The sequence below is a fragment of the Geotrypetes seraphini genome, chromosome 2, assembly GCF_902459505.1.
Source record: "Geotrypetes seraphini chromosome 2, aGeoSer1.1, whole genome shotgun sequence".
Lineage (NCBI taxonomy): Eukaryota > Metazoa > Chordata > Amphibia > Gymnophiona > Dermophiidae > Geotrypetes > Geotrypetes seraphini.
The window spans coordinates 386,121,282-386,144,504 of NC_047085.1; the positions used below are offsets into that span (position 1 = coordinate 386,121,282).

General features: G+C 43.8%; 1 protein-coding gene across 1 annotated transcript in view; it reads left to right on the forward strand.

Annotated features, from left to right (window-relative positions):
* The window catches only part of COLQ (collagen like tail subunit of asymmetric acetylcholinesterase), a 157,854-nt gene that overhangs the window by 80,116 nt on the left and 54,515 nt on the right, over window positions 1-23,223 (forward strand). The window contains exons 7-11 of the mRNA XM_033930733.1: window positions 4,802-4,864; window positions 6,090-6,116; window positions 11,491-11,535; window positions 22,447-22,482; window positions 22,826-22,906. Of these exons, the coding sequence (XP_033786624.1) occupies window positions 4,802-4,864; window positions 6,090-6,116; window positions 11,491-11,535; window positions 22,447-22,482; window positions 22,826-22,906 (252 nt within the window). The remainder of the gene's footprint in view (window positions 1-4,801; window positions 4,865-6,089; window positions 6,117-11,490; window positions 11,536-22,446; window positions 22,483-22,825; window positions 22,907-23,223) is intronic.

Below are 23,223 nucleotides of genomic sequence, written 5' to 3' on the forward strand. Positions count from 1 at the left end.
TAGAGAGGATGTTACCCAGATAAATTACAGGCACTGTTCCCTTTAAGCTGAGCAGAAGTCCTCCAACTGTATTGCTGTCAGTGTGTGTGTGCGTGCTAGTGCTGCCCGATTTAGGGAAAAAAAATTTGATTTGATTTGATTTGGTCTATTGAATCAATTTTTTGATTTGATTCAATTCGCTTCTCCTGCCCAATCGGGCGTTTTCTTTTTTTTTCAGACTTCCTGGTGGGCTTATTTTGTAGCCTCTTCACCCACCTCATCTCCCTTTGCACTCTCCTACCTCAGACTAGCACTGTGGTGTAAATAAAATTAACAAAAAAGACACTTTCTCTCTCTGTTAGGTCCTAGCTTATGCTCTGGCAACATACACATTTAAAATCTGACATATTGTAATCACAAATTAGAAAATAAAATTATTTTTTCTACCTTTTGTTGTCTGGTCATTTTATTATTCAAATCATGCTGGTCCCAGGCTCTGGTTTCTGTTTGTCTTCTGTTAACTTGCTCGCCAGGTTCTCCCATTTGATGTTTTCTTCTTTCTCCATGCTCACCATCCATCTTCCATCCCTTCCACTGCCATATCCGACATTTCTGTTTCTTTTCCACTGTCTACCATCTCTTTCTCTCACCCAACCTTGTGCCCTGGGTCAAACCTTTCTATTCCCTTCCATGCAGCATCTCTCCCTTCCTTCCCCTCCATTATCATGTGCAACATTTCTTTCTCTCTCCCCATGCATCATCTCTCTCTGCCCTCCACCTATGTACAACATTTCTCTCTCTCTTCTCCATGCATGTTTCTCTCCCCTCCACCACATGCAGGATTTCTCCTCAACCCTTTCAACCTCTTTGTTGCATCTTTCCCTTCATCTCTTCCACCCCAGGTCCAACAATTCTTCCTCTCTTCCTCCATGTGCAGCAGCTCATCCCTCCTTCCCATCCCCTTGTGCAGCAGCTTTCAACCCCTCCTTCCCATCCCCCTGTGGAGCAACTTTCCATCCCTCTTATCCCTCTGTGCAGCACCTCCCAACCAACCTCTTCCTCTCCCCCCCCCCACCGTGAGATCTTTTTGGGCCCCCTAAAGCAGCAGTGGCTGGCTGACAGAAGCAGCACTATGAACAGGCTGCTTGTGACCTGCCCTGCTAGGACTTCCCTCTGCGTATCATCAGTAATGTCATCAATGATGCGGTAGAGGAAAGACCCCGGCAAGGCAGGCCACACCAGCCTGCTCAGAGCACTGCTTCTGTCGGCTAGCCACTGCCGCTGCTGCTTTAGGAGACCCAGAGGTATGTCAGATTTAATGGGGGGGGGGGGGGAGACTGGTGTTGGTCACTGAATCGGTGAGTTTGAATTTTTGGGAGAATGAATCAATTCAAATTGATTCACCAAAATGAATCAGTGAATCGATTTGAATTGATGAATCAGGCAGCACTAGTGTGTGCTTCAATGGTGTGTTTCAGTTGTTAGGGACAGGGAGGTTTCCTGAAATCCTGTATAACTTGCCTGTCTCTCACCTCTCACCATTAAAACTGGGATACTGAAACATTACTATAGTTGAAGGACTCCTGATCAGCTTAAAGGGAACAGTGATTGCAGTGTGATGGTGATTGTTTTCAAAGCTGTGACTAGATGGGAAGGGAAGAGGAAATGATATGTTTGCAGATGTGTGAGAAAAATGAAGAAGACAAACAGCAGAATTTAAAGCTGTGAAAGGCTTATCTGTGGTTTGGTCTGAAATTTCTGATGTCAGTTCACCTCCGGGACATGGGATATAATCAGTGGGAAGCTGTATCTAGGTGGCAGGAAGGGAGGATCAGCAGTTTGAAATTAATTTTGGCCACTGGAAACTTTAATCCCACCCTGGCAATGAACTAGGTAGGTCCTGCCAGTGTTAGACAACCCAGTGCCAATATATCAAGGTTTACATTGTATGAGAGGAATCATCTGATACACATCAGCACTTCCTAGCAGTGACTGGAAAGTATCAGGTAATTCAAATTGCAAATTGGTGGGTGAGATTTCATTTTCAGGATATGATCCTCAAGTGCCTGTTAAATTGGGCAAGAATACTGCCTCAGATTCTCCTATGTTTGAGGTCCTGGTTAGAACACTTTTCCACATTTTTCAAAAACTATAAAAATAAATCTGATTATAATTAAATGGAAAGACATCTGGCAGATTTTGTGCATGTAAATCAAATCTGTTCAAAGAAAGCCTGACAGGCACATTTACTTGACCAAAAATAAAAAAGTGAGACATTCACCTCTATTAAAGTCACCTTTATAAAATGTGAAGTTTTAAAGTACCAACAGAAAAGGTTTTTAATATATGACTTCTGTTTCATCCAAGCTACCAGAACTCTTTATGATAAAGGAACCTAAGAATAGCCTTACTGGGTTAGACCAATGGTCCATCATGCCCAGTAGCCCATTCTCATGGTGGCCAATCCAGGTCACTAGAACCTGGCCAAAACCCAAGGAGTAGCAATATTCCATGCTACTAATCCAGGGCAAGCAGTGGCTTCCCCCATGTCTTTCTCAATAACAGACTATGGACTTTTCCTCCAGGAACTTGTCCAAACCTTTCTTTAAACCAGCTACGCTATCCACTCTTAACGTACCCTCTGGCAACGCATTCCAGAGCTTAACTATTCTCTGAGTGAAAAAAATTTCCTCCTATTGGTTTTAAAAGTATTTCCCTGTAACTTCATCGAGTGTCCCCCTAATCTTTGTAATTTTTGATGGAGTGAAAAATCGATCCACTTGTACCTGTTCTACTCAGGATTTTGTAGACTTCAATCATATCTCCCCTTAATCATCTCTTTTCCAAGCTGAAGAGTCCTAACCGTTTTAGTTTTTCCTCATATGAGAGGAGTTCCATCCCCTTTATCATCTTGGTCGCTCTTCTTTGAACATTTTCTAGTGCCACTATATCTTTCTTGAGATAAGGAGACCAGAATTGAACGCAATACTCCAGATGAGGTCACCCCATGGAACAATACATGGGTATTATAACATTCTTAGTCTTGTTAACTATCCCTTTTTAAATAATTCCTAGCATCCTGTTTGCTTTTTTGGCTGCCGCCACATGTTGGGTGGAAGGTTTTATCGTATCGTCTATGATGATACCCAGATCCTTTTCTTGGGCGCTAATCCCCAAGATGGACCCTAGCATCCTGTAACTGTGATTTAGGTTATTCTTCCCAATGTGCATCACTTTGCATTTGTCCACATTAAATTTCATCTGCCATTTGGACGCCCAGTCTTCCAATTTCCTAAGGTCTGCCTGCAATTTTTCACAATCCGCATGCGTTTTAACAACTTTGAACAGTTTAGTGTCATCTGCAAATTTAATCACCTTACTCATCGTTCCATTTTCCAGATCATTTATAAATAAGTTAAATAGCACAGGTCCCAGTACAGACCCCTGCGGCACTCCACTGTGTTGGATCTGAATTACCTTTTCACCTGAGAATATTCCTTACTATGGGGGTTATTTTGGGAGCATATCCATGTGCAGGTAGTAGCATTTGCACGTACAAATTGCATACACATGTAAATGGTGATTTAAGAAAGCTACTAGTTACATGTTAAGATCTATATTATGCAAAGGTTTCCAGGGGGCATGGTTAGGGCAGGACTTGGGTGAGACAGAAATCTATACATTTTATAAAGGGAATACATATTTATGGGGGGAAAAAAAATCACCCACTGAGTTTTACATCAGCTCATAGGCATGCACAGATTTTTTAAAATGGCTAGTTATGGCCAGAGTTTTACTTGAGGGATTAAGGGAGTCTTTCTTTATTCCCTTCTGTTTCTTTCCATCTCCAAAATGAAGAAACATACAAATTGTAACCTCACTACTTAATTAGTGGCACTCACACATGTAGGGTTGTAAAAGGGAATAGCTACTTTGGAAGCAGCAACACTTATATATGAAAGTTGTGAAATTGCCACTTCTACATAAAAACTGCCATATTTGTGCTACTTAATTTTTTTCCCTGTGTATATTTGTCAAATGGCTGCTTCTGCTGAGCATGCTGGCAAATATATGTACACTCTTGCATGTCCTCACAGGTATTTTCCAGAAGGTTCAAAGCTTGATATTCAAAGTGATTTAAGCAGGCAGGAGAGGCTCCTTGCTGCTTAAATCACCTGGGACCAGTACTGTATTGCGATCCACTGTGAGAGGTCTTGGCAGCCATTTTGGAAAACCAGCCACAAAGGGTAGGTATAAGAGGGGCTTCGCTCCTGCCCCATCGTCCCACTGGACCACCAGGGAGCCTAGAAGGCCTACCTAGACTGCTGGGGGGGGAGGGGGGGTTTCAACACTCTGGAGGATAGGGAATGGGAGTCAGGGTATTCTTCATGGGTCAGGCTTGGGAGTGGGGTCTTTTAGGGGGGATCATGGGCACTAAAAAAGTTATGCAAGCCTTGGCCAATATATAAATTCCAGCAGTCAGCCCCACTGGATTTAGCCCCCAATATTCAGTGCCAGTGCCCAAACATATCAGGGGCTAATCTATCCGGCAACAGTCAGTATTTAAAAACCAACGACCATTGCCAACTGAATATCGGACGGTCTGTGTTTAGCAGAGTCTTTTGTAAAATACTGTGGAATTGAGCACATTCCAACCTAGATGTTTAAATTCTGATCTCAACATTCTATGTAAAATGGACCTTTGTTGCTATTAGAGTGTATATATGAGTATTATTAGAAGTTATTTCATTTCATGGTGAAAGTTAGCTGCTAATTGTTGATAATTTTAATAACCCAATATCGTCTCTTTTCAACTTCCCAGGGTGAACAAGGAGAAGTTGGGTTGATGGGATTGCCAGGTGCAAGAGGACCAATGGGCCCCAAGGTTTGTTAATCCAGTTGTTAGATTTCTGTACATTGGTTTCTGCCTAATGCTGTTCATATGGACAGTCTAGTCTAAAGTAGTTGCACTCTGTTCTATTATCTTAAAACCACAGAAACCACAGATGAACAAAATGAACTTCATTAAAGGAAATTTTAGAAAGAGGAAACCTGAACAATTGTCAGATTCTTACTGGGATTTTTTTGGCAGGTTCTGGCATCTTAAATCGGATCAGCACAGTACCTATCCACAGATGTACATGAGCTTTTGAGATCACGAATTGTAGTTTGCTATTTCAAGCACACGCACAAAAGCAATAATCGGAACTGACTCTGTAAGTGTCAATTCCTAAATCATCTACAGACATCAAGGAAAGCTTCCCTGCAATTTCTCACTACTGAAAAATAAGGAATAAAGATATTTTTAAAAAGGTAGGAAACATGTCTGTCTCGCTCTGCTACTACTCCCTTCTTCCCTTGCATTCCTTAGCCAGCTAATGGGCTGCAGGGAAAGGAGTGGCAGAAGAGCAGAAACACATTCCTGCCCTCTGCTGTACCCCTGCACGATGACACTCTAGGGCAGGGGTAGGGAACTCCGGTCCTCGAGAGCCGTATTCCAGTCAGGTTTTCAGGATTTCCCCAGTGAATATGCATGAGTTCTATTTGCATGCACTGCTTTCAATGCATATTCATTGGGGAAATCCTGAAAACCCGACTGGACTACGGCTCTTGAGGACCGGAGTTCCCTACCCCTGCTCTAAGGGCTCCTTTTACTAAGGTGCGCTAACGTTTTTAGCCCGCGCTGCCGATTAGCCCCCACTAACCCCCGCGTTACGCATAAAAACTAACGCCAGTTCAATGGCGCTAGACGCTAACGCCACCATTGATCTGGCGTTAGTTTTTACACGTAGCGCGGGGGTTAGTGCGTGCTAATCGGCAGCACGCACTAAAATACACTAGCGCACCTTAGTAAAAGGAGCCCTAGGTCTTGAGTGCAGGAGAGAATTCCAGGGGTGCTCCAGCTCCCACAGAGCTGGTGCTTAAGTTAAATGCCTCTTCTTTTGTAGGATTCAGTTCTGCGTTCATCAGCTGTATAACTGCTGTTTCTATAGATTTTGTTTATATTGTGGTTCCCAAATATGTTTGAGTGGTTGTGAAATGTTTTACTTTCTTTTATAAAATATGTAATATCCTTAATGCAAATAAATAATCTGTTCAATATTTTTTAGGGATTTCCTGGAGCTAAAGGAGAGAAGGTAAGTAGTCTATTAGATTAATAGTGTCTTTGCATTTACAAGGAGCATTCCTGTAGTCCAGGGGTAGGGAACTCCGGTCCTTGAGAGCCATATTCCAGTCAGGTTTTCAGGATTTCCCCAATGATTATGCATTGAAAGCAGTGCATGCAAATAGATCTCATTCATATTCATTGTGGAAATCCTGAAAACCCGATTAGAATACGGCTCTCGAGGACCGGAGTTCCCTACCCCTGCTGTAGACTGTTGACACTCCACAGCTCCATCAGTCACAATGTAGGAAAGACCTAGTTTATCAAGAATGTTCTCCTGTTCTGAAGTCTTTGATATCTGAGGTATGTGTGAGTGTGCGGCTCAGTGGGAGTGAATATATGGTGGTTTGGATGTAGGTATAGGCAGACCTTTAAAACAAATAGTAGGAAATATTTTTTCACTGAAAGCTCTGGAGCTCATTGCCAGAGGATGTGGTAATAGCAATTAGTTTAACTGGGTTTAAAAAAAGGTTTAGACTAGAGAGCTGCACGGGAACGGGGACGACGGAAATCCCGCGGGACCCGCGGGCTCCCCCTTCGGGTCACGGGGATCCCGTGGGGATGCCCCCTAGGGTCGCGGGGATCCCGTGGGGACGCCTCTGAGGGTCGCGGGGTTCATGCGGGGCTGGATGTATTATGCTGCGAGGCTCGTCTCCCTACCTGCTCTACCGCACACAGCCGAATGGAAGTCTTCCTGATGTCAGCGCTGACGTTGGAGGGAGGGCTTAAGCAAAGCCCTCCCTCCCTCCGACGTCAGCGCTGACATCGTGAAGACTTCCGGTCGGCTGTGAGCTGTGGCAGTGCAGGCAGGGAAAAGGCAGTGGTACATGGTGGGGGTGGTCCGCCCCGGGTGCAGCACAGCCAGCCAGGTCCCCCGACCGACCGATAACAGGCCCGGTCCATCAAACCTTCCTGCCCTGTAGCCGCGAATCTAAATTACTTTATTACAGCAGCTTCAATACTCCAGCTGCTGTAAGAAGGTAATTTAGATTCGTGGCTACAGGGCAGGGAGGTTTGTTGGACCGGGCCTGTTCTGTTGTCAGTCGGGCGGGTAAGCGCCACAAAGGTAAGAGGCAGAGAGGGAGAAAGGGAGGAAAGGTGGAGTGGAGAGGAAAAGGCGCTTAAGGTAAAACTGAGGGGGGAGAAGGACGCTGAAAGGACATGGGGAAGACAAAGGGGTGGAGAAGGATGCTGAAAGGACATGGGAAAGACAGAGGGGGGAGAAGGACACTGAAAGGACATGGGGAAGACAGAGGGGGGAGAAGGACACTGAAAGGACATGGGGAAGACAGAGGGGGAAGAAGGACGCTGACAGGACATGGGGAAGATGGGGGGAGAAGGACGCGGAAAGGAAATGGGGAAGAGAGAGTGGGGAGAAGATGCTGGCAGGGAAGAAGACAGAGATGTCAGACTATGGGGGGAGCAGAGGGAAGAAGATGGGTGCCAGACCAATTTGGAAGGGGGGAGAAAGGGAGGCACAGTAACAGAGCAAATGGAAGACGCAGAGAGAAGAGAGACAGTGGATGGAAGGAACATGAGGAAAGCAGAAACCAGGCAACAAAGGTAGGAAAAAAAATTATATTTCTTTTTTTTTTTTTTTTTTTTTGCTTTAGGATAAAGTAGTATATTAGTTGTGTTGATAAAAATTTATAAACATTAGAGGCTCTGGTAGAAACCCGTTTACAAAGTATGTATTCTTCCCAATTAATATTTCACAATTAATAAAGTCTTTTTGCTTATTTGTAAATGGGTTTCTACCAGAGCCTTTAATTCAGTAGCATAATTAAATGAAATAACTATTTCTGTAGTTTATAGGGACGGGTGGGGACGGAGGGGATTCCTCGCGAGACGGGTGGGGACGGAGGGGATTCCTCATGGGGCCGGGTGGGGCCGGAGAGGATTCCTCACGGGGCCGGGTGGGGACGGAGGGATTCCTCGCGGGGACGGGTGGGACTTTGGCGGGGACGGGTGGGATTTCTGTCCCCGCGCAACTCTCTAGTTTGGACAAGTTCCTGGAGGAAAAGCCTATAGTCGGAGAAGCCGCTGCTTGCACTGGGATTGCTAGCAGGAATTTTGCTGATGTTTGGGTTTCTGCCAGGTACTTTCTGTGACCAGGATTGACCACTGTGGAAATAGGCCCAATATAGCTATTGTTATGTTCTTATGGGTGTGTATGTGTGAGGTTCCTTTGAAGGATCCTTTTGACACATTTTTTTGCAAGCCTCTTCTGTTACTGTTTGCTGTCTTTATATGTCTCTGTTGCTAGGGGGAACCTTTTCAAATGAAGTATTGGTCAGCATTCTAGAGCTTCTAATAGCTTGCTTTAGAAACAATGGGGATTTTAACTTTTGAGGACTGGTTATCTGACCCTGTGTTTCTGGTTTTCAAACTCATCTGAGATATTCATATTTTCTTCCTGTATGCTAGATTTGGTGAATTTCTGTCCCTTTATTGGAAATAATTATTCTAATAGATGGATTGTCAGACAAAGGGACATTGATCCTTATTGCATAATTCTTTCTAACACGCCATTTGTTCTAAAGCATAAAAATTGTTGAGATCAATATTCACTGACGTAGGAGGCCATTTTCAATATGGCGTTTAGACATTGTGGGAAAAATTTCCAAATATCCAGTAGTGGAAAAGGCCATAATATTGGAGCCCCTGGCTTCCTTGCGACCTGTATGACCACACTGCCTGCACATAGTTTGCTATGGCCCTGTCCTAAATCCAATTGTTTGGTCACCCTGTCAAATAAATGGATTAGATTTGTCTGACAAGACCTACTCCTAGTGAAACCATGCTGCCTTGGGTCCTACAATACATTTGATTCTAGCCTCTCTATTCTTTGCTTTACAAGCATTTCCATCAATTTACTCACCACAGAGGTCAGACTAACAAACCTGTAGTTCCCAACCACTTCCTAGTCCCCAACCACTTCCTGTTTTTCTGGAAAGGAACTAAATCTTCTTCTGTCCTCTGGGACCACTCCCAACTCTAAAGAAACATTAAAAAGACAGGGGAGCTGCCAAAACCTCTATGAATCCCTTCAGTTTTCTCAGATGTATGCCATCCATTTCCATTGCTTTGTCTATCACATATCTATTCCTATTTAGAGTTTGTCTTCTGTGGTCTATATAAACATTTGTTAAGCAATTCTGCTTTATCCTTATCAGCTTCTACATATTTCGCCCTTTCACCTTTTGAGTCTCACTCCTATCACTAACATATCTATAAAATGTCTTGTCCCCCATTTTTTTGTACTAGCTACTTTTTCTTCCATTTACAACTTTGTTTTCCTGACTACTTTACCAGCTTCTCTTAGCTTTTTGAAGTACTGTTGCCTGTCTTCCTCTTTTTTGTATTGTCTTATAATTTATGAGAGCTAACCTTAATTTTACATATATCATTTGTGCCATAAAAAGTATAAAGGGAAAAATCAGATGCAAGTCTCCAACTAGTACTTTTACCTTGGGCAGGTTTCAAAATAAAATTATGAGCACCGATGTAAAACTTTTGGAGAAAAGAACCTACACAGTTTTGAAAATCATCTTTAAATGTGTTTTATTGGTTAATTAACTTATTTATTTTTAAATGTATGAATTGCTTAAATCTAAGCGATGTACAAAAAAATTTACATCCACAATTTCAGACACAAACAAACATTGTAAAATGCAGTAAACAAATAAGTCAATCTCCCCCCCAAAAAAATTTTCTTAATACAGAATTATTCTAATCTAAAACAAATAATAACCACAGAGTTAGAGAAAGGCATCCACAAATAATTGTGTTTTTAACTATTTTTATTTTGCACGTCACCTGCATTTAAGGCATTGTATTTTTTCATGTTATCCCAGGATTTGAACAATGACATAGCATCTGTAGACATATTCTGAAGCATAGTTTTTACTTTAGACACAGCACAGGTAAATCTATGACATATACTGTACACATAGAGGGCCATTTTTGAAAAAAATGTGTTGGTCCGATTTGGACATTTCCTACTAAGGGCTCCTTTTACTAAGGTGTGCTATGGATTTTACAATGCTGTGCGCACTAAACGCTAACATCTCCATAGAGCTTGCGTTAGTATTTTTCGTTTAGCGCACCTTAGTAAAAGGAGCGCTAAATGTCCAAAGTCAGAAGCACAGAAGTGTCCGTTTTCGAAAGCCAAACCAATTATCGCTACAAGATGTCCCAAGTTGAGCATGCACAAAGCCCGCCCAAAATATATCCCTATCATTTGTCCTGAAATGCCCCCTGGGACTTTGGATGCACGCTTGGATGCTCTGGCGATTAGGACATGCACGTGCCAACTTAGGTGTTTTTTTTGGATGTATACATTTTTTTGATTATGAGCTGCATAGGCCTGTATTGCTGTATATATTAACAATTTGCAGAAGTTTAAGAGCAGTTTAAAGTGTTTTCTCTTCAAGGATGCATATAATTGCTAATGAGGTAGCTACCCATCTTAATAAATCCAAATGTTTTTTTTATTTTCAGACCACCAATTTTCTAATCCTATTCATGATTTTAATTCCCTCCTCCTATTGTGTTTCCCTCTAATATACTTTTGATATAAAATTGTATTTCCGCCCCTTTCCCTATTGTTTCAAAGATTAGTGTTTGTCTGTTTAGTCCTAGTTTGTCTAACAATTTAATACATATATGTTTAATATTGTAGATGCGTCTGTCTTTCTGTAATTTTTAAATTTTGTTCAACACTTTGTACTACTGTTGGATAAGCGTTTAATCATATTTTAAATAAAGAATAGCAGCAGGTTTTGTGTCTATTTGGCTTCTCAACCTAGTTGGCTTGTTATAAAATTACCCTCTACTCATCTGTGTAAGATGCTGCAGAACCTTGTAGGGCTATACACTTGACAATAATGCATTAAGGTATCACCCATAGCTTCTCGTATTTAGGAAAAAGCTGAAAGCATGGCCATTTCAACAAGCCTGTAGCCTCTGATGAATCATTATGCTATGGCTGTCCTTGATATGTGATGCCTATATATCTTGAAGATGGTGATATGTGTTTCATGTTGCTTTGAGGTATTTTTGGTGATGTAATTTGATTTTTAATTTTTATATTGTATGCTTTTATTATGCATTATTATTATTCCCCATTATGGGTGATATAGGTTATGTGTTTCTCTGATAATAATAGTAATAATTTCCTAAGGCAGAGATACTCCACATAACCTGGTCAGGACCAAAGCTCATTACCGTTGTGTTTTCTTCAAATGAATCCATTTGGAGGCATTGTCTCCAGAGTTAACTAGATTGCTTTTGTCTTTTATTGGAGCACCCATTTTTTACACTTTTACTCTCTTTTTAAACAGGGATTCAAAGGAGAAAGAGGTGACTTAGGCCTAAAAGGAGACCAGGTAATTTCTTTTACAAGTGTTTCTTAAATCTGCACATTTCTCTTGTTCAGCAAGAAATAACTGTGTGAAGTTGGGTTCCTCCTGATGTGTAGATACTGCATTGCAATGTTTACTCGGAATTATTTCTAATAGAGTTAGACACTCACTGAAAACGTTCCAAAAGATCTGCAGTAGAGCTAATAACGTTTCCCAATCTTATTGGCACTCCATTAAATCATTTTAATGACCCTTTGTTTAAAGAATAAAGAAAGGAGGAAAGGAAGCAAAAGTTAGCTGCATCCTTCTGGCAGTTTCTTCATATTAAGCTTAATTAAATGGTCTTTGATCAATAGACTTTGATGGTAGTGTGAGGGTTTTTTTCCCTCATAAAAGAGATTTGTTAGAGTAAAATTCAAATAAGCTGACTAAACTGTTTAGCATGATTTTCATTAATTGAGACATCTGGCTTGATGTTACCATTAATTCCACATTTGAAATGCAGTTTTGGAGGTGTTCTTAAAGACTTAAAGGGCAAGATGTGCCTAAATTAAGATTCCAATTGTCTGTCAATGTTTACGGAATACAAATAAATATATCTGTAAGCAATAGGTGCTGTCATTTAGCGTGCAATTGTAAGTAGGCCATGCCTGTGGTTGGAGCTTGTAAGTAAAATAGATGTTCCACCAAGTGATATGTTCAATTTATAGAATGCAATTTGTGCCTCCCATTGACATGGCATAACCAGTAATACCTAGATATTGACACACCAAGGCCACTTTCTTGTGCAAACAGCACACGATTCCTTATGGATGAGTTGTGTACCCCAACTCACGAGTAGGAATGTAGAAGGCATCAATCATTTTTCTTAGCTCCGCCTCCTTGTCTCCCTGGGCAGTGCCCTCTCTCTTCAGTCTTAACTTCTACAAGCGAGTTGAGAAGGTGTCTTTTCCTCTGCTCTACACTGCAACCCATTGGGAATTGGTCATTCTTGCAGTCCCTGATTGGCCTCTTTGCCCATGGTGTGAGGATTTAGTCCACTTGCAGTGAGACAGCTGCCTCAGACTATTGCTGCATCATGGCATTCTTTCGCAGGGGCACATAGTATTAGACAATCCACAACATTTTGGTTTTATGGCTTGGCTATTGAGCGCACAACCTTAGCGCAGAAAGGATATTCGACTCTCCTCAATTCTAGAAAGCCAGTGACAGTGGCAGCCTTTGCTAAAGTGTGAAAAATTTTCCAGCATTAGTACAAGGACAAGCAGTTGGATCCTTTCCAAGCTTCCATTTCTGAGGTCCTCTCATTCCTGCAGGAAGGATTGGAGAAGGGCTTAGCAGTTGGACCTCTTAAAGTTCAAGTAGCTAGTCTTCCATGCTTCTGGACCAGAATAGATTGAGTGTCTCTAGCCTCTCAGATGTTTCCAGGTTCCTGAAGGAAGCACTGAGGCTCTGCCCTCTGATGAGACAGATGTTTCCTATGTGGAATCTTAATATTGTATTATAGGCCCTCATTAAGGCTCTATATAAACTTTTATTGGAAGCGTCTATCATGGATCTGACTGTGAAGATGGTGTTTTCGGTTGCAGTCACTTTGGCTAGGAGGGTGTCTGAGCTGCAGGCTTTATCTTGTAGAGAGCCTTTTCTCAGATTCACGGAAGCAGGAGTGTCTTTGTGCACTATGACTTCCTTTCTGCCAAAGGTGGAAAGAAACAGGACAAGGTTTTGAGGTTACTGGATGTGCAGAGGGTGCTTCTCCACACATCTTTGAGGTGACAAATGATTTTAGGCTCTCAGACCATCTGTTTGTCTTATCCAGCTCTAATCGTCGGGGAAGACCAGCCTCTAAGGCTTCTATCTCCTGATAGATTTGCATGGCGTTCTCCTCAGCATTGGCTGTGGTAAACAACCACCAGTCACCTTGAAAGCTCACTCTTCCAAAAGTGTGGCTTCTTATAGGGCAGAGTCCAGGGCAGCGCCACCTGATGAATTGGAAGGGCAGCCACATGGTTCACTCTTCATACCTTTACGAAGTTTTACAGAGTGGACATGTCAGCACAAGTGGATGTGGCCTTTCAGTTCTCAGTGCATGTTGTAGGCTCATCTGTCCCACCCTAAACTGAAGGGACTTCTCTGGTACGTCCCCTCCATAAGGAATCGTATGTTGTTTACACAGGAAGGAAGGATTAGGTTCTTACCTCCATGATCCTCTTTCCTGTAGAACAGCATACAGTTTCTTATTCACCACCCTCTCGGAGATGGAGACAGCCTCTGTTGAATAATTGTCTGGGTTGAATTTCCAGTGGACTGGCTTTTGGTTAGCATTCCACTGCTCGCTGCATTCTGCTTTCACAGAACTATACAAGTGTTAGTGCTAGTTGCACACAGGTAGGTGGTGAGTTGGTTCCACCTTTACTTTTGCAATTGCTATGTTTGTTTACTGTTTTTTGTTCCTTTTGGAGAGCAGAGCAAAGTTGATGTTATCAGGAAGTCCTCTGATCCCCTCCATGTTATCATTTCCTCTTTTAGGGGTTCTCGCTTGCTTTGGAGCAGACTGAAAAGAAAGGGCACCGCTGAGAGAGACAAGGAGGTGGAGCTAGGAAAATGGTTAATTGCCTTCTACAATCCAACTTGTGAGTTGGAATACACAACCCATCCGTAAGGAATTGTATGCTGTTTACAGGAAAGAGGATTATTGAGGTAAGAACCAAATCCTTCCTTACACTAGTGTTCCATAACAAGTTTATAGAATTGATCCTGTACACGATCCTTCCAGGCGCCTGTATTTTGGTATGACATTTTGGTTTTATCACATTTGTGTTAAGTCATACTAGTCAGTCCTTTGAAGTGTAAAGCCTTTAGGGGTTGATGTTCAGTTGGCAACATTCAGCATTTTGCTGACCCATGCCAGGCCATATCTGGGCACCAGCACTGATTTTCTGGGTTTGTGAAGTTGGCTAATTCATAGCCAGTTAAATGCAATATTCAGCACTTAATCAGCTATGGGTTACTGCATAAACATACGACTTCTATGCTGCCCTATTTATGCCGTGACCTTGGCAGGTTAAAACCTCACGCTTAGTCAACTGCAATTTACTTCTAACAGGTATCCAACTGAACCACTTCTCCCCCATGCAATATGTGCAAAACCCTGCTGCATGGCTAATCTTCTGCCAAACTCTCTACACTCGCCTTACCCCTCTTCTGAAATCACTTCACTGACTCCCTAGCTGCCTTCGCATACAGTTCAAACTCCTATTACTAACCTACAAGTGTGTTCATTTTGCAGTCCCTCAGTATCTCTCCTCTCTTTTCTCTCCTTTATACGCCTCCCCAAGAACTCCATTTCTCAGATAAGTTGCTGTTATCGGTACTCTTCTCCTCCACTGCCAATTCCAGACTTCGTTCCTTTCATCTCGCTGCCCCGTATGCCTGGAATAAACTACTGCCACGTCCCTTGTTCAGAAAACCCACCTTATTGAGACAGCTTTTGACTCGTAACCCTACTCCTTTCTGCCCTCTACTCATCACCCTACCAGCAGTTTAACCATCCTGGCTAACTGCAACCCTTACCCTGGCATTCTGTTTGCCTGTCAATTGTTTAGAATGAGCTTAGAAACATGACGGCAGATAAAAGTCAAATGGCCCATCCTATCTGACTATTCACAGGATCCACTATTTCCCCCTCTCCCTAAGAGATTCCATGTGCCTGTCCCACGCTTTCTTGAATTCAGAACAGTCTTTGTCTGCACCACCTCTGTCTCCGTCATGACTGTACAGCGCTTCGTACGTCTGGTAGAGCTTTAGACGGATCTTTTCCAGATAAGCCCCACCACTAATGGAAAAAGTGGACGCGCCAAAAGTTAAGCCCCGCCACCTTTTGCCAGCGCACGCAACCTTAACCAGTGAAGTTCTCAGCACAACGGCCCCACAATGCGGCACGATGTGTATAAAGTAAAGTGGGGGGGGTTCCCCCCCACACGCCCCCCCGTCGGAGCACCCAAAAAAGATTATAAAAAAGAGGATATGAAACTTAACATTATCAAAAAATAGGATAAACTGTCGACCATTTTTTTAAGGGCTCCGATGGTGGGCGTGGGGGGGGAACCCCCCCACTTTACTTTCTACAGATCGCGCCTCTTTTTTATAATTTTTTTGGGTGGTGGGGGTTAACTTTTTGGCGGGGCTTATCTGGAAAAGATCTCTTTAGATATCATAGTAGTAGTATATTGGCACTTAACTGGCCAAGTGCCTACTCCACCCCCCCCCCCCAGAAAACCACCCCCCAATTAGCTGGTTTTCAGTTCGGCACTTACCGGGTATTATCAGTGACACTAACTGATTAGCCCTGAATAAGTGATTTAAAAAGCCTGGTTGAATTGCTTTGAATATCGACTCCTTAGTGAGTAGTATATTGAGAATCTTATATATGTTAGCTGCATTAGGTGCTTGTTGCGGGTTTTAGGGCTGTACCGAATATTTCTATTCGATTCAGTTTGGCCCTCAAATAGTGCCCCAAATACATTATTTGTATTCAGACGAATGGTGATTTAAATTTGAATACAAAAAATCCAGGGCTCTGCTGTGCTTAATCCTACTGAAATAAACACGTGTTCTACGGTTTCATATTGCTTCTTTTATTATTTGTTACATTAAAGCTCAGTACCCATTATTCATATTTGGTATTCGTAGTTGGTCAAATAATATTTTTCATTATTTGTATTCGGCCAAATAGTCTGTCTTGTGCTTACTGCTAAGATTTCCTATGTGATTTACTTTTCATAGTACAGTTTCTTCTATCTAGGGCAGGAGTTTTCAACCCAGTCTTCAGGACACACCAACCAATCAGATGTTCAGGATACCCACAATGAATATGCAGGAGGGAGATTTGCATAAATAGAGGCAGTGCATGCACATTTATCTCTCGCATATTCATTGTGGATATCTCGAAAACCAGACTGCCTTCATATGTTCCGTGGGACAGGGTTGATAACTCTCCGGTCTCTTCTAAGAGCGTCTTCCTAAGCTCCAGTGAACAAACCCCTCCTTTACTGATTGTAATAATGAAAGCTCAGCTCAGGACTAAAAGCAATGTATTGTATTTCAGAAACAAGATAACACTGTGCCCCTCTCTCCTGCCTCTGGTTCTGTTGAGCCTCCCAAACTGGAGCTGGCCATTTTTGACCAGACTGTAGAACAGACACGCAGAACAGGGGAAATCTCTTTACTAGACATATGGTGGATGGCTTCCAGTTGAAGGGGGAAAGTAGCACAATTGTATTCTTTTTCTTCAAATGTTGTTGCCAACCTTTCAAATACGGAAGAGATCTCCAGAACTCCAGATCTCCCATTGAGGTATTCAAGCTGGAAGACAGACGATGAGATCTTCAAGGATTCTGACTTGGTTTTATATGTCTGGCACCTTAGAAAAACCAAATTTGTTCAGCAACTGTTCTGCATAAGATAGTCAGCACTGAAAAGTGTCTTTATTCTGACTTGTAAAGAAAAAGAAGAAATATTCATGCAATTTCTGAATAAAAGCTGCAACGGCTTGAAACTTAATGCATTTAAAGGCATAGTCTACCTTTTAAGTTTCAAGTTTATTAAAATATTTTTTAAACCGCTTAATCAGGTTTCTAAGCGGTGTACAATATAAAATTTACATAAAAACATATTAAAACTGGGGATACTGGATAAAATCCAAGAGTCATAATAAAGCACTGATAAGACATATAGACCTACTTCAGACAATAGGAAAATGGGGAAGAACTACAATCGTAAAAGAAAAGTGGAACAAGAAAGGGAAAATACAGTAGGTTAGAGTAAAAAGTAATAATTTTGATTTAATTTTTTGTCCTTAAGAGGACAGTTGTTGTCCAAAAGCATCCTGGAACAAGAATGTTTTTAGTTTTGCTTTAAATTGTTTTATATTGGATTCACTGCGCAGATGGTTAGGCAGCGACATGTTATTTTACCACTAATTTGTTTTATTTTTATGCAATAAGACCTAGGGATAAGTTCAGTAAATGCATGCCGAGCGCTATTCTATAAACGGCAGAGTTGGGCGTTGGTTATAGCATACGGCATAGACCATGATCTGCACCCAACTTTTAGGCGTGAGAATTTACACCAGCTGAACCCTGGTGTAAAATCCCTGCATCTAAATTAGGTGCAAATCCCTGAATCCTATAATAGTGCAAATCCCTGAATCCTCTAACATGCCCCTCTGACCCTCCCATGGGCATGCCCCCTTTTCAGTTACACACTGAAGAATACATGTTCACATCTTTCTAGAATAGTACTTAGCAATGCAAATGTAAATTCATATTTTTGCCAATTAGTGCCAATAATTGATTGATCCAACTCTCCAATACTTTACTCAACCTCCAAAATATCCAGCGTACCCCTCCGTAGAATTACAAATTGTTAAACATACTCTCATATATTTCAAATGTAACAAAATGTGGCCTCAGGTACATCTCCTCCACCCTTAGTAGTGTTCAATATCGGTGGGACTACTGGTGTTTTCATTCCTCATTGGCTCACATTCTTTAAGTAAACTTTTTTTAAACTTTTTAACTTTTTTATCCACCGTGCTCTTTTTAGAAGTTTCCTTGAGATTATTCTATTTTAAACTGTTCAAATAAGTTGTATACTTAGCTTATCATGCTACTGGGTTACATGATCCGACATGTTTCGCAACCATTTGCTTTATCAAGGATCCCCCTGTAAAATATTAAAAAGAATTTTAATTGCAAAAAAAGAATGTGAGCCAATGAGGAATGAAAACACCAGTATTCCCACTGATACTGAACACTATTAAGGGTGGAGGAAGTGTACCTGAGGCCTCATTTTGTTACATTTGAAATATATGAGAGTATGTTTAACAATTTGAAATTCTACGGAGGGGAACGCTGGATATTTTGGAGGTTGGGTAAAGTATTGGAGAGTTGTGTTATATGATTCCCAACCACAAATGAAACAGATTTAAATAGTGCCATCTTTAGTGTGAATGCACAATAATTGATTGATGGCATCCAGTTATTAAGAAGTGCCATCTCCGGAACAGACCCTAGGTCCATCAAGTCCGGCGATCTGCACACGTGGAGGCCCCGCCAGGTGTACCCTGGCATAGTTTTAGTCCCCATATCACTCTAAGCTTCTCGTAAAGAGAAGTGCATCTAGCTTACCTTTACCCATGTCACTATGCCACTCATAAGGAGATGTACATCTAACTTACCCTTAAATCCTAGAATGGTGGATTCTGCAATTACCTCTTCTAGGAGAGCATTCCAGGTGTCCACCACTCATTGCTTGAAGCAGAACTTCCTGATATTTGTCCTGAACTTGTCCCCCCATATCTTCAGTCCATGTCCTCTTGTCCATGTCACATTGGACATTGTAAATAATTTTTTTTCCTGCTCTATTTTGTCGATTCCTTTCAGTATTTTGAAAGTCTCGATCATATCCCCTCGCAGTCTCCTCTTCTCAAGGGAGAACAATCCCAGTCTCTTAAGTCATTCCTCGTATTCCAAGTTCTCCATGCCCTTTATTAGCTTCGTTGCTCGTCTCTGCACCCTCTCGAGCATTTTTATATCCTTCTTTAGGTATGGAGACCAATGTTGGACGCAGTATTCCAAGTGCGAACCGACCATCGCTCTATAAAGTGGCATTATTACTTTCTCCGATCTACTCGTGATTCCCTTCTTTATCATGGGGGGAGGGCGAGAATTCATCAACAAGCACTACCGTATTAGTGCTAAAGACACCCATAGGAATATAAGACACCCATAGGTGTCTTTAGCATTTAGTAATATGGTTAGTGCCCATTGATGAATTTACCCCCCAACAGGCTTGCAACTTAATTAAATTGTGTGCCCAAGTTTGGTAATACAATTTAAAATGCTGTTTATACAATTTCCCTGTTGGTTACTAATAACTGGAGCTAACAGTAAAATTATCCATCTGGCAGAAGCCCATATTAATAACTCTCCTTCCTCCCCACTCCCCCCCCCCCAGTTACTAATAAATGGGGTTTACAGTAAAATAACATATCTTAATGGTAGCCCATTGTTGGTAACTTCCCCCCTTGGTCATGTGTTGCACAGACCTTAGGAGGGCTATATACATCAAGCAACCATCAAAGAAGTAATTTATAAAGATATTTTAGTGCATATGTTTTCAGTTACAAAATATTTACCAGTGTAAAAGTCCACAACATTATATGATGGTGAGTATTTTGCCGGAGGGAATGGATTTTGGGCAGAACAAAGGCAGAATTAACAATTATGGTCTTGGACTGAGTTTGGTATAAATGTTTGTACTTGAAATACTGATGTAATTTGTGCTACTTAGACTAATATTTAATACATATAGGTATCTTCTTGGCTTTAAAATGTACTTAAAATAGACATTTAAGAATGAGCTTATACTGAATAGTTCCTGATATACCGTATTTTCTCGCATATAACGCGCGCGTTATACGTGGTTTTTACGTACCACGCACACCCTTGCGCGTTATACGCGTGAGCGCGTTGTACAAAATTTTTTTTACATAGTTCCCCCCCCACGTCTGATTCACCCCCCCCCCGCAGGACCGCTCGCACCCCCACCCCGAAGGACCGCTCGCACACACCCGCACCCCAACCCCGAAGGATCGCTCGCACGCACTCCCACCCACACCCCCACCCTGAAGGACCGCTTGCACCCCCACAGCCTCCCGACCCCCCCCCCCCATCATGTAGAAGCTCCTACTGGTGTCCTGCTGCTTCCTCTTGGCGGTCCCGACACGATCGGGGCAAGAGGGAGCTCAAGCCCTCTTGCCCCAGCCAACCGCGGCACCCCCGACACGATCGGGGCAAGAGGGAGCTCAAGCCCTCTTGCCCCCCTGACTCCCCGACACGATCGGGGCAAAAGGGAGCCCAAGCCCTCTTTCCCCGCCGACTCCCCAACTCCCCAACAATATCGGGCCAGGAGGGAGCCCAAGTCCTCCTGGCCCTGGCGACCCCCCCCCCGCTAGTTGTTCGGGCCAGGAGGGAGCCCAAACCCTCCTGGCCACGGTGACCCCCCTACCCCCACCCCGCACTACATTACGGGCAGGAGGGATCCCAGGCCCTCCTGCCCTCGACGCAAACCCCCCTCCCCCCAACGACTGCCCCCCCCAAGAACCTCCGACCGCCCCCCCAGCCGACCCGCGACCCCCCTGGCCGACCCCCATGACATCCCCACCCCCCTTCCCCGTACCTTTGTATAGTTGGTCGGACAGACGGGAGCCAAACCCGCCTGTCCGGCAGGCAGCCAACGACGGAATGAGGGCGGATTGGCCCATCCGTCCCAAAGCTCCACCTACTGGTGGGGCCTAAGGCGCCTAGGCCAATCAGAATAGGCCCGGGAGCCTTAGGTCCCACCTGGGGGCGGGGCCTGAGGCACATGGGCTCAACCCGACCATGTGCCCAAGGCCCCGCCCCCAGGAGGGACCTAAGGCTCCCGGGCCTATTCTGATTGGCCCAGGCGCCTTAGGCCCCACCAGTAGGCGGAGCTTTGGGATGGATGGGCCAATCCGGCCTCATTCCGTCGTTGGCTGCCTGCCGGACAGGCGGGTTTGGCTCCCGTCTGTCCGGCCAACTATACAAAGGTACGGGGAAGGGGGGTGGGGGTGTCGTGGGGGTCGGCCAGGGGGGTCACGGGTCGGCTGGGGGGGCGGTCGGAGGTTCTTGGGGGGAGCGGTCGTTGGGGGTTGGGGGTTTGCTTCGAGGGCAGGAGGGTCTGGGATTCCTCCTGCCCGTAATGTAGTGCGGAGTGGGGGTAGGGGGTCGCCGTGGCCAGGAGGGTTTGGGCTCCCTCCTGGCCCGAACAACTGGTGGGGGGGGGGGGGGGTTCGCAAGAGCCAGGAGGACTTGGGCTCCCTCCTGGCCCGATATTGTCGGGGAGTTGGGGAGTCGGCGGGGCAAGAGGGCTTGGGCTCCCTTTTGCCCGATCGTGTCGGGGAGTCGGGGGGGCAAGAGGGCTTGAGCTCCCTCTTGCCCCGATCGTGTCGGGGGTGCCGCGGTTGGCTGGGGCAAGAGGGCTTGAGCTCCCTCTTGCCCCGATCGTGTCAGGGGTGCCGCGGTTGGCTGGGGCAAGAGGGCTTGAGCTCCCTATTGCCCCGATCGTGTCGGGGAGTCGGGACCGCTAAGAGGAAGCAGCAGGACACCGGTAGGAGCTTCTACATGATGGGGGGGTCGGGAAGCTGTGGGGGTGCGAGCGGTCCTTCAGGGTGGGGGTGCGGGTGCGGGTGGGAGTGCGTGCGAGCGGTCCTTCGGGGTGGGGAGGCGAGCGGTCCTGGGGGGGGTGAATCGGACGTCGGGGGGGGCATCAGGCTTTCAGGGTGGGGACAGGACTTCAAGGGGGAGAGGAGAGTCGGGCGGGCGAAAGGAGAGTCGAGGTGGCCAGAGGAGAGTCGGGGCGGGCGAAAGGAGAGTCAGGCGGCGACGGGAGAGTCGGGCAGCATGCGCGGTATACGGGTGTGCGCGGTATATAAAAATTTCTGTACATAAATTTGTGTTTTTTGCGCGCTATACCCGTGTGCGCGTTTTACACGGGTGCGCGTTATCTATGTGAAAATACGGTAATTGCCCTTTAAATGTCCAGGACTCCATTTTCCTGGATGTCCCAGTTAGTGCCCTAGTCAGGCTATGGCCCTCTACTTGGGGTACACTACAGTTTAGTCTGCTCATGTCAGCTTGATTAATTGCCCAGAACAAGTGACGATTCACTGCATTTTACTGACCTAAGCGGTTTACAGTGTATCAAACTAAAATGAAATTAGGTACTTGAGAAAAAACTCTATTACAATATTAACATATGTTCTGTAAAAAGATACTGACAAATGCTGTGAATTAACCTTCTGCGTGAGGTTCCTGTGCACGTTCCTACTGTCTTCCTTTCATTTTGCAGGGATTTATGGGCCTTCCGGGAATGTTGGGGCAGAAGGTAAAGTAATCCTTGGTAATTTGACCATACATAAATTGAGTCAGATGATGCAATGACTTTAACTTAATTTTAACCCTAAAGACATATGTAACATGTGGTAGTCTTGGATTTCATTTGCACAATAATCAAATAACATTGGATGTATCCATTTCACTTCTGACATTTTCAGGAGGATTCTCCTCCCTTCTTTTTGAATTCTTTTCAACTGTCACAAACCATGAACACAAACAAATTAGCAAGTATTTTCTTATTTCCTGCAGTAAAGCATCTGTATGAATAAGTCATATTAACCTGGTTATAAATAGAGATGCTCACCCTGCTGCTCATCTTTTTCCCTTTCAAGGGGGAAATGGGTCCAAAGGGAGAGCCTGGGATTCCGGGACACAGAGGGCCCACTGGAAGACCAGGCAAGCGCGGCAAACAGGTAAGACTAGCGTGTTCAGATTTTTCACTCTGAAGTCCATTCCAAAATGGATTAGGCCTCGGAGGTATCTGACTGTAACTGATTTGTGTTCAGGCTAACTTTGGTTTGTGTTAGTTCCTATTATTCATTAAATAAAAACCCTACAGATATATGTTATAGCAGTGGGAAGGGCTAAGCTCAAAATTCCACTGAGTTCTCTCAGAATGTTAAATAACGTTTTACAAGTATAATCCCTGAAACCAACAGCTATTGTTCTGTGAGTTATGCTAGTGGAGTAGTGGCCTAATTGTTATTCTAGTGAAATAGGTGTGTCATTC